This window comes from Cariama cristata, unplaced genomic scaffold (assembly GCF_000690535.1).
Source record: "Cariama cristata isolate BGI_N322 unplaced genomic scaffold, ASM69053v1 scaffold6166, whole genome shotgun sequence".
In the NCBI taxonomy this organism is placed as follows: domain Eukaryota; kingdom Metazoa; phylum Chordata; class Aves; order Cariamiformes; family Cariamidae; genus Cariama; species Cariama cristata.
Window position 1 is genome coordinate 22,042 of NW_009621430.1, and position 11,799 is coordinate 33,840.

Consider the following 11,799-nt stretch of genomic DNA (forward strand, 5'->3'; position numbering starts at 1 on the left):
TTTCGCCTTGTTTTTGCAGCCTTCCACTGATTATTTTAATTGTTCCTTTTAAATCCATGTATTTCTGTAGCCATTCTTTTACATAGAGATACAATCAAGAGAAACTCTGCCTTGTTACCTAGTTATGTAAATTATTTGGTCTCCTCATCAATTCACCTAACTGAAGCCATACTGCTAAGTACCTTAGTCACTGCCAGAAAAAAAATTAAAATAGCTGTTTTCATTTGCTGTGATGCTAACCTCCTGCCATTCTATTTTTAAAAACATTACTGTCTGTGTTTACCACAAAGGTATTCTTATGTCTCTGCTCAATTCAACTGAAAACAGGTACAGTGCATGCACATTGGTTAGCTTGAGTGGAGATGAATACCATGATTTAACTCTGTAAAAAGTACATGAAAAATGCAGCTCCATAGCATTCAACACTTGGGCTTGCCTCAAATTCTGTGGAAAGTGTGAAGGAATTGACTGGTATATATTGGGACTACAAATAGCAAATGGCCAACTCTGTATACTCAATTAATTACAATTCTATTACTTGGACATTCAATGTACCTAACTAAAAGTGCTGAAGTTTTGTTAAATCTATTTGCAGATCTGTTTTTGCAACTCTTCATCTATTACCCTTTTGCTGAAACTCTACATAATCCATTTTTGATAGACCCCTTTTTACCTCTGCTGCATTTACACAGAAGAAATTCATCCCTTTAAACTGATCTTTAAACATAAAAAGGAAAGGACTTTTAAGTCAGGAATGAACTGGCAAAGCACCCTTTCTATGGTGTCTTGATTGCTGTATTGCTTTTCTAGTATACAGTTGTTGGTAGGATTTTTAATGAAATAACTGGTGTTGCTTTTCTTTAAAGAGTGGTATAAATGTTTGCAGCTGCCTATTATATAATCATGATATGTGAGTTCATCAGCTGGGACAAAAGCTTGGTAAAATCAAGGGTATTATGACCAGGAGCTACTGAAGTTAAAGGTTATTGTCACTGCTATTTACAGTTACTCAAGTCATATTCATTGGAACTTTGTCCAAGTGTAGTAGTCTGTTCTAATGCTGATTTGGGGTCAAGACCTAAGCATCTTCCCAATCCTGGTTCTCCACAGAAGGGTTTTGCTTGTTTAAAAACATATTTTTCATTGCTTGGATACTTTATAGTGCCTTACTTCACCATCAGTGACTAACATCATCTTCCTTCCAATTGGAAACTCCAAAACAGGGAGCCACATTGTGACCCCGATTGATTCATGAACTCCTCATGAAAGCAGTGAGTTGTGCAGGGAAGTCCAGGACATAGTGGACTCAGAATAACTTTTGATTAAATTTGAGATATAATGTAGTGCATGTGATCGTTTTATTTGCTTCTTTGAGTGTTTACAGAAATATACAGAACATTGTTTGGAGATAAGTAATGAATTGGATGGCATTCCGCTTACTGTACCAGTTTATACACAGATGTAATTTACATTGTATTCATAGACATGGTAGAACAGTTATTCAATTTAGATTTCTGCTTGGAAAAAGTCTCCAGAATATACTGCCTTTCACATGGTATTTTCTTCACGTGGGCAAACTTTCCTTTTGAAAATAGAGAAGTAAAAGATGCAGTAGAAAATGCTAGTTTCCTCAGGGAATGAGAACCAAAGAAAAGCCAGACCACAACAAGCCTCACAGCCAAATTCTATCATGGCAGTATAGTACTATTCTATGACCCTGTTTATGACAATCTGTCTATATCTATTCTATCACCCTTTGAATGATCAGAGACTACATACATAAGACAGCTTTACTGGCCCCAACAATTTGAAATATGCATGTTTGGAAAGTGTTGTATCTGTTCCAGTTAGGAACTACAGAAAGGATATGGAACCATGGGATTGAGGTAAACGGAAGTAAATTTTGATGATACTCTAAAGGGTCTTTTATTATGGAATCCTTTTACAAAGGTTGTCTACAGTGACTTGATTTTCATCTGAAGGATATTTGGGTTTGCAGCATACATAGCCAAAATCCTTCTTTTTCTACAAATACAAAATAAATGGTTCTAACATTGTCTTGAAATGCTATAGTCTTGAAAACAGAAAAGCAGGTAATCTGAAGCACAGAATGCTATATTGATCTTTGGTAGCTGCATTTGAAACTCTGTTACCTTTTGCAATTTCAATCTTGACACTTCTGAAAATTGCACTGAAAAAAAAATTAACTCTGGATATTCCAAGAAAAGCGACTAGGTAGAAGAGCCACTTTTTACTGTTTGATCTGGCATAATGCAGAATATAACTGGCTTTTTCTGTTAGGAGAATGTCTTTTAAATTGAAAAGATTTCTTTCCACATTTTGCATCCATAGTAGGGTGTTTTTTTGGGGGGAGGATGTGTAATAATAGAAAGTTGGGTTAGTTATACTTCTTAGCAGCACTGTCTTTTTTGCCATCTGACAACTTGGAGGTAGAGCACATCACTATATTTAAAATGCACAACCACTGGCACACATGAGCTAAGGGGCTTAATTATAGTGGTACTGCAGCTGAAGACATCAACATAAACTAAACCCCAAACACAGAAATGACATGCTGTTTCTAACAACTATACCATCTTGAAAAAAGATGTTAGTCCCAAGGACAGCGAAGTAATTCTTCTCTGTATAAAAATGTTATTCTTGTGATTAAATTTTCAGCAATGACATTTTAATCAAGACACCTTTTTTTCTTCCCCAGTTTGAAAGGCTAAATCTTGCACTTCAGAGAACACTTGCAAAACACAGAATAAAAGAAACCAGGTAAGTATGTGTAATGAGTTTGCAACTAACTTCATCGCAAAAATGTTTTGCAGACAGTTCATAAGGACTGGGGTGGTGACTTGGGAATCAGGACTTCTGAAATCTGTTTTCAATGATCTTGTTAAATTGCTGTGTAACATTTCATGTAATGTCAGTTAATAATGATCTAGTTTATTTTAGAATATTCACAAATATTTAAATTACTCACAAAGTTGATATAATGGGCAAGTTAGCCATTTGTGCAGGGAAACAGGCAAGAACTTTGTTTAAAATGAGGAGGTGTTTTGGAGGAACTCAGACACTACTCAGGCATAGATGGAAAGGTAGATATGGTTGTATATGGATCTAGCCCATTGTTTCTAAGATCCCAGGAAAACAATTTTAAATGCAAACAATTAGTATTACACAAAAAAATTTGGATTCTAATACAGTGAACAGTCACATGCTACAGGTATTGATACGCATGTTTTCACTTTGCTCACTTGGCTTCTGGTTTGTGTTTCTCAGGAGCTCAGCTTGGTTTTCAGCAGTCCTTAGTATTAATCCAATATTAATCATTTGAGCCTTGTAGGGAGTAAGAATTTCTTAGCGTCTCATTATACATTGAGGATTCAATTTATAATGATGTTGGAAACTATACTATTGCTCACCATGATAAGACTAGATAATTGCAATGTATCTTTTAAATTATACTTGATATTTTCAAAGCACTTTACATGCAGTAACTGAACCAAAGATAGCTGGTCAGCTGTGCATTGCAATTGCTGACTGGCTTATTGATATGAATGTTTTCCCTATCTTTAATTATGTGTTGCTACCTGGAGTATTAGTTTGAAACAAAAATTATTATGCTATTCTGAATGATGTCATAATGCAAATGTAAAATGGATCTAAATGTCTGTATTGTTTTTGCATATAAATGTATCTAAGATATTTCAAGTGAAAAAATTCAGAAAGCATGTATCAAAAGCGTATTGCTTATATGGAGGTTAGCCTAAGCTACATGTCCTCATCATTTTGAGTCTGACATTCGGGTTGACATTTATTGACCTCAGAGAACTCAGAAGGCTGCAGTTTTGTGTCACAGAATCTGGATTACTACCAATGAACAAGTAGTTTTGAAGTTAATAGTTGTTACTGGTATTTCCGCTCAAAACAGAAATACCTTCTCACCTCTTTTGCATTTAATGCAATGTAATTCCAATAAATGCTTAAATATAAATTCCAATTATATTATACAATATGTTATGAAATACAGTTATGGCTTCAAGCAAAAAACCTGAACCAAACAAAAAACAGGACTGCTGCAACCTAAGCGTTTGTTATCAGTAACAGTCTATAGCATTTGGCCTCAATCCATAACCTGAGCTCAGACTACTAAAACTTTATCACAAATGCACAGGATAATCTAAGATCCTACCAAGACCCCATTTTGAATTAATGAAAAACTGCCTATTTGATCAGCAAAACTTGGTCTGTACACATTAAAGACAGGGGAGGTAACTTCTGTTACTTACTATTTTTACCATGTTTACCTTGATTTTTCACGGTTTTTATTTATATTTTTACAATCTTTACAGAAAAACTGGGGATAGAGAAGATTTTGAAAAAATAATCAGTGATCATGCTAATGCAGCAGGTAATGTAACCTTGTTTCATAACAGATACATATATAAAAATAAATAGATTATATATCTTATATATATAAAATAATGTATCTATATATAAATTAGTCGTTACTAAGAAATTATTTCCTCCATGTAAGCGCTGCAGTGATGCTGACAACACAGAGGTTAAACTGTGAACCCTGCAACTCTTTGACACAGTTCAGAGTGTCAAAATTTGAGCTAAAGAGATGAGTTTCTCAAGTCTGAGCTGTCATGGAATCATCCATCCCTAAGATCCAACATCTAGAGGGAGTTCTAACATACATTCAGTGATAAGTTACAGTTTTATACTTGTGAAAAACTGTTTGATCCTCTTCATCTTCTGAAGGACTGTAGTCTGCTGGAAGAGAACTGCTATAATTTGCAATACAGAACTCTCTGGCTACATCTGTAATAGTAAATTGACGTTTCCAGGAACTGAAACATGGTCTTCTGTACTTAAACGGTTAGGCTGGTCCTGGCACACAGTCGGCCTGTGATAGATAACACTTTTCCAAATGATTCTCAGCAACAGTTGAGGTGTTGGAACATTCCCAACACTCAGTCTGCATGCAGCTATCCTGTTAAAACAAATTTACTAGCAAAGATGTGAGCTGTTCTGTGCCAATTTGCCTTAGTGCCCCAGAATATTCCTAGGGTCATTTAATTTGCTGGATCAGGCATAGTACTTATATCTGCATGTGTGCACAGATCGTACTGTATTCTTACTTTGTCTTCTTATTTTAAGTTTTTAAATTCTTATTTTATTTCTTTATATCAAGCTAAGGGAATTGGTTTAAATCCTGTGCCAAAATGTGCATTCATTCTGTCTACATCTCTACAAAGAACACTGAGTCTTGTATCTTTCCAAACTATAACCTATTGTCTCCCTGTTTTCCAGGCACCACAAGTATGTCTTTGGTTACAGCAGGACTCCTAAATGAGAGGGCCCTCAGATCAGGGCTGAATCAGGGAACGATATTGCTAATTTGATTTGGTCTAGGATGAAAAAAAATGGAGGCTAGCCTGAGATTCAGTGTGATGAGTGTAGTTCTAACTAAAATGTGGTTCTATGCAGGTGTTTCTGTGGAGTCTCTACGGGAATCTCTTGGTGAAGAACTATTCAAAATATGCTATGAAGAGGATGAACACATATTAGGGGTTATTGGAGGAACCCTTAAGGACTTCTTGAACAGTTTCACTACTCTGCTGAAGCAGAGTGTCCACAGCCAAGAAGCAGGAAAAAAGGACAGACTGGAAGATGCCTCCATATTATGCCTGGAGAAAGATCAGGACTTCTTAAATGTCTATTATTTCTTTCCTAAGAAAATCACAAGTCTTATTCTATCTGGTATTATTAAAGCAGCAGCTCATATTTTGTATGAAACTGAGGTGGAAGTGATGCTCATGCCTCCTTGTTTCCATAATGACTGCACTGAATTTTCTAATCAGCCTTATTTGCTGTACTCTATACAAATCAAAAGTGCGAAACCTTCCTTATCTCCATGTAAACCACAGTCTTCACTTGTGATTCCTGCCTCTGTGTTCTGTAAGACTTTCCCATTTCATTTTATGTTTGACAAGGACATGTCAGTTCTTCAAATTGGAAATGGGATAAGAAGACTTTTGACCAGGAGAGAATTTCAAGCTAAGCCAAATTTTGATGAGTATTTTGAAATTCTTACCCCCAAAGTAAGCTGCACTTTTAGTGGAATAATGACAATGTTAAATATGCAGTTTACTGTACGAGTCAGAAGATGGGATAATACCGATACGAAATCATCCATGGTAAGAGACTTTTTATAACCATTACTTCTGTGAAGAACTTGTTTTCTTCAGATAAAATAGCCACAAAACATGGTGCACTTTGCATTGTCTACCTCTCAACATCTAATAGAACTGAATAATAACGATTTATTGAGAGCACTCTAATGTAATTCAGATTCTGAAGCCAGTATTTGTCAAAACTTTGCTTTAGGACTTTTACACAAGTAAAATCCGTTAGCTTGATTTTATATAAAAAAATTGAAATATTGAGATAAACTGAGTAAACTGAGATAAAGCCAATGACATGCCATGCTGCTGAGAATAAGGGCATCTCCAACACAAAGACAGTGGTAGGGCACCAAAGTGCCCCTCAATCATCTGGAAACAACATCTCTAGGATTTGGGGAAAGAACTAGACATTTCCTGTGCTCATTCAGCCTTTGGTATCTTTGGTATTTTGGTATCTTTGATACTCTGGTGTTTTCATCAGGTGCAGTTGCCAAACGTCCCACTTATTTTCAGCTGACGGGATTACTTACTATCTTTGCTGAAGCTATGTCTGTGGCAAATGACCTGGGACAGTAAAAAACATCGAATATTCAATGACTGCTTTTATTCATCACTGGCCCCAGCTGAATTGCAGCTTTTATAAACCTGAGGCATTTCAGGATGAATTATCAGTTCAGACTTAACACTCCAAGAACTTAAATGAAGAACAGTAATAAAGGGTTCATCCAGTTATTAATGAAGTGGGAAAAAATGTAGCACTGATTAGCTACTTCCTCTCAGATCCATTTCTGCACTAGGCAACAGTTTAATGATTACAAGGGATAGTAGACTCTGCTTTGCTTTTGCATATACTCACATATGCAAATATCTATTAGCAAGTAGCAGGTTTTCTTCAAAAAATGGTCTTTCAAAGCAATGTTAAGCGGAGCTCTGCAAGACCTTGCACATTACACAACTGAATACAGGAGAGACATAAAAACACTTCACACAAAATATTTCGCTTTTTTGGATCATTAAAATGGGATATTTATGCCTTTAATTTTAAATTGCAGTGAGTACTGAACATCCTCTGATAAAATTGAAGCAGATTTTCTCACTTTATCTTACAAAGAAAGTGGTGCATGAACTAAACACTAAAGTTATTGGCAGAAATTTATAGGCCACTATAGTCAGTAACATTTTATCAATAGATGAAAATGCACAAAATTCTTCTCTGGTTTTTCTTCCTAAGCTAAAATTGATATTGATACTCAAACATAATTAGGTGTTTATCCTTAAGTTGTGGCCTAAATTTTGTACCAGAAGGCTCAAGCAAAATAAACTTACTTGATGGTTCTATAAGTTAGCACTCCATGTTTTCTCTTAAGCAACTAAATGAAAATGTAAGGACTATGGACCAGTCTGATTTTCCTACGTTTCAGCAAAATGTATTTCCTCTAAAACTTCTTGCTTCTAAACCATTGCCATGCATGCTTTGCATGAATTCTTGTTTCTTTAACTGTTTCAGGTAATGGATCTTAAAGGCCAAATGATCTATATTTTTGAATCCAGTGCCATCCTATTCTTGGGATCTCCTTGTGTGGACAGACTGGAAGATTTCACAGGACGTGGCTTGTACCTCTCAGATATTCCCATTCACAATGCACTGAGAGATGTTGTTCTGATAGGAGAGCAGGCCAGAGCTCAGGATGGACTGAAAAAGAGGTTAGGAAAGCTAAAAGCAACCCTTGAGCAGGCCCATCAAGCACTTGAAGAAGAGAAGAAGAAGACTGTAGATCTTCTGTTTTCAATTTTTCCTGGAGAGGTTGCTCAGCAGCTGTGGCAGGGACAAGTTGTGCAAGCCAAGAAATTTAATAATGTCACAATGCTTTTCTCTGACATTGTTGGATTCACTGCCATCTGTTCCCAATGCTCACCTATGCAGGTTATCACCATGCTTAATGAGCTTTATACTCGCTTTGATTACCAATGTGGAGAGCTAGATGTCTACAAGGTACACAATTTATTGCACTTCTATGGGGTTCTGGGACAGGAAAGAAAATTAAGACTAAATGGGACAGAGGATAATAAAAGTCCAAAAATTATTTTGCCCTAAACCTTCACTATAAGAAAGATACATTAAGATAAATCACAAAACAAACAAAAAAAATCAACAAAATCAGCCGTTCATGCAGCCAAGACAGAAACCCATCAAAACTTAAGATTTAATTTTAAAAATTAATTTCAATGACAGTGCTGTGAATCTGGAGTAAATAGGTGTTTAATGTAGCTATGGGTGCCTGACAGCAGGTGAGCAAGGAAAAGTGTTTTAGCATCATGCCCAGCAATAAATATAAATTGTGCAATTTTTTCCTTTTGAATGATACCACAGGATTTGCCCAGGACTTAAATAATTTAGCAGGACAAATAAGACTCAGTCAATACATAGGTACAATTCTTATTGAAGCCACAGACTACTCTTTTATACGTCAAACAGTCTAATAGTAAGGAACAAATATGCCTGTTTTAGGTTGAGACTATTGGAGATGCCTACTGTGTCGCTGGAGGTTTACACAAAGAAAGTGAAACACATGCTGTTCAAATAGCATTGATGGCCCTGAAGATGATGGAGCTGTCCGATGAGGTGGTGTCTCCCCATGGAGAGCCTATCAAGGTCATATATTTTATTGTACTTTATATGATTAAAGTGGGCATTTTTGTTTGTTTAGTTACTTTTGAGGGTTTTGTCTGAAGGAAATTTCACATCATTGTGTTAACTCAGACAAGCTGGGGAATCAAATGTGTATGGCTGGAGAATCTGACCTTTGTAGTTCTATGAATGGAAGTTTTGTGGAGAGGTAAAGATGAAACAGAGATCTGAAAATCAATTTAAAAGACATAAATGTGAAATCAATAGGTGCACACTGGCATGCTACAGTTTTTTTCTCAGTAGCAATAAATTTGTCAGTGGCATGGAATATTCTGTTACTGTTTTCTAATGAGACTAATCCTCTCTCAAAATTAGACCCAATGAGAACATCTAGGTCTTTTGAGGTAACAGGTATAAGTACAAATCATCAAAGACATGTTGTGATTGCAGTAATCCACACATCTTTAAAGGATTCTGTTGCTGTTCTTGTTTTACAGTGAGATACCGAACCACTACCATAAGATAATGGTGTTAATGCTGTCAAAACAACTGTTAGATTCAGTGGTAGTTACATCTATGGCTTCCTTTCAAAAGAGACTTACACATGTACTGAACTTTTCATGTAGGCTTACCTCTCATTGAGAAATAAAAAGAGAAAGACCTGTGTGCATGGCAAATGATGTGGACCTTCTACTAAGTTCAAATGTCCTGGAATGGGGTCCTATTATTTTTAATACAGGTGTCTCAGTTCATTATGTCTTTCATTTGCTCATTTTTAACATTTATCTGTTCATTTATTCCTTTAGAAAACTTCAGGCTTCTTTGATTTTAGATTAAGAAATATTTGTATTCCAAGACAAAGGAAATAGTTATTAACAGGACTACATGCTCCACATTTATCACAGAGAACAGTGGTATTATAAATAAATGTTGTTCTTTTTGTATTTCACAATATCAAATTAAATTACACTTAAAATATCTGGAAACATCTTGACAATATTATAACATGTTTATCATTTCCAGGCAAATGCTACCTCTGTAATTTTGGATGAGGAATGTTATTACATTTTAAAAAGTAATTTTAAAATAGGGAGAAAAAAATTGTGTAAGTACCTACTAGAAACTTCTTAGAAGAAAACTGAATCTTTCTATTTTTAATGAAAGCATGCATCTATTTTAATGAAATGCTTCATGAAAGCATTGGCTGTTTTGCAAAGTTACAAATATGTCACACAGTCTACTGTCATTTTCTATATCAACTATCAAAGAAAAAGTCGTGACTGCAAACCCCTTACTTTAAATCAGACTTGTATATTGATGTACATATTTCAGCTATCTTTGCTGGGTAGGTGGATTTTGCTTTTGTCGCAGGCTTTTCTGCTTTTCCACTCAGAATTGTGACTTCATGAGGATATGATTTTCTTTTGATATGTAAAGAGTAGCACACGTAGTAGATATGCAAACTTCCCAACATCATGCCATTATTGTGTCAGAGTGCTATTCTGCAGAAAACATATTTACATATGTATAATGCACATAAGAAAAAGAACACAATTCCAAAAAAAAAAAAAAAAAAGAGGAACAGAGAAAGCAGCACCAGATAAGCAAAACTCAAAAATCTGAGTATGAGTTCATAGAATCATAAAATCATAGAATGGTTTGGTTGGAAGGGACCTTGAAGATCATCTAGTTCTAACCCCCCTGCTGTGGGCAGGGACACTTTCCACCAGACCAGGTTGCTCAAAGCCCCATCCAGCCTTGAATGCTTCCAGGCACAGGGCATCCACAACTTCTCTAGGCAACCTGTGCCAGTGCCTCACCACCCTCACTGTGAAGAATTTCTTCCTAATATCTACAAAGAAGAGGTATCAAAATGTTTCAACTGCTGTATAATTTGATTATCAAAATTCTGTACTCTGGGATTGGGATTTACTCTATGTGCGACCTTGTCAATAGAGTTTGGTTGGAACTACAGCATATACGTACTGTCTTTGCTATTCCCTAACACTTGTCTTCTGACCTTAACAGCAAAGCAAGTACAATTCATTAACTATCACCAGTCTAACAACATTGTGTCATGTAACTCCTCCCAGGAACTATCCAAGTTTCATGGTAACTCCTGCTGATGTTTCTAGATCAATTTAGTGCCACAGACACCAGTGTTATCACAGTCATATCAGATGAAGGATTACTTACTATAAATGCAGAGAAAGATAAACTTCAGCTAGCTTCCTCTCCATGAGCAGTGATGACCAGAATACAGACATTTAAAGCAGACTGTATTAACTAAATTTACATTAGTAGCTCATTATGTCTTTTTTCTTTTAATAGAGGAAGAATTTCTAAAACTAACCATTTCTAAATTTCTAACCATTTTATTTTACCTAATAATGCTGTTTTCTGTTTTTTATTTAAAGATGCGTATTGGCCTTCACTCTGGATCTGTCTTTGCTGGAGTTGTTGGGGTTAAAATGCCTCGTTATTGCCTTTTTGGAAATAATGTAACTCTTGCCAATAAGTTTGAATCTTGCAGTATACCTAGAAAAATAAACGTCAGCCCAACAACTTACAGGTACAGTGCTTCATATATGTAAAATGTCCACCTGAAGTAGTTACTGTAATAGTTCATTATCTTCCTGTTCTTTTTTTTTCCCCTCTGAAGTACTGCTGTTTATCTTCCTTTTTCTCTTTTTATCTGACTGCTCATGAATGCATCATGGTTATTTTTAGTCAGAATGCAACCAACAGCAGCAAGAAAAAGGGTGAAACAGAACAGCTGATATTTATTTTCCAGATGTTACATTTAAAATAAATGGACTCTCTGTGCCAATTTTGCTTCTTACCCTGCAGCTGTATACTTGCTTGTTTTTCTCTCATATAGTTGGCTCCTCTTTGAGCAATGTGGCTTTCAGTGTGAATCTGTGGTTTAACCCCAGCCAGCAACTAAACACCACACAGCCTCTTGCT

General features: G+C 35.8%; 1 protein-coding gene across 1 annotated transcript in view; it reads left to right on the top strand.

Moving 5' to 3' along the window:
- Positions 1–11,799, top strand: part of LOC104163066 (guanylate cyclase soluble subunit alpha-3-like) — a 16,007-nt gene that overhangs the window by 676 nt on the left and 3,532 nt on the right. Inside the window, exons 2-7 of the mRNA XM_009701949.1 lie at positions 2,720–2,781; positions 4,362–4,420; positions 5,506–6,215; positions 7,711–8,196; positions 8,713–8,856; positions 11,250–11,404. Of these exons, the coding sequence (XP_009700251.1) occupies positions 2,720–2,781; positions 4,362–4,420; positions 5,506–6,215; positions 7,711–8,196; positions 8,713–8,856; positions 11,250–11,404 (1,616 nt within the window). The remainder of the gene's footprint in view (positions 1–2,719; positions 2,782–4,361; positions 4,421–5,505; positions 6,216–7,710; positions 8,197–8,712; positions 8,857–11,249; positions 11,405–11,799) is intronic.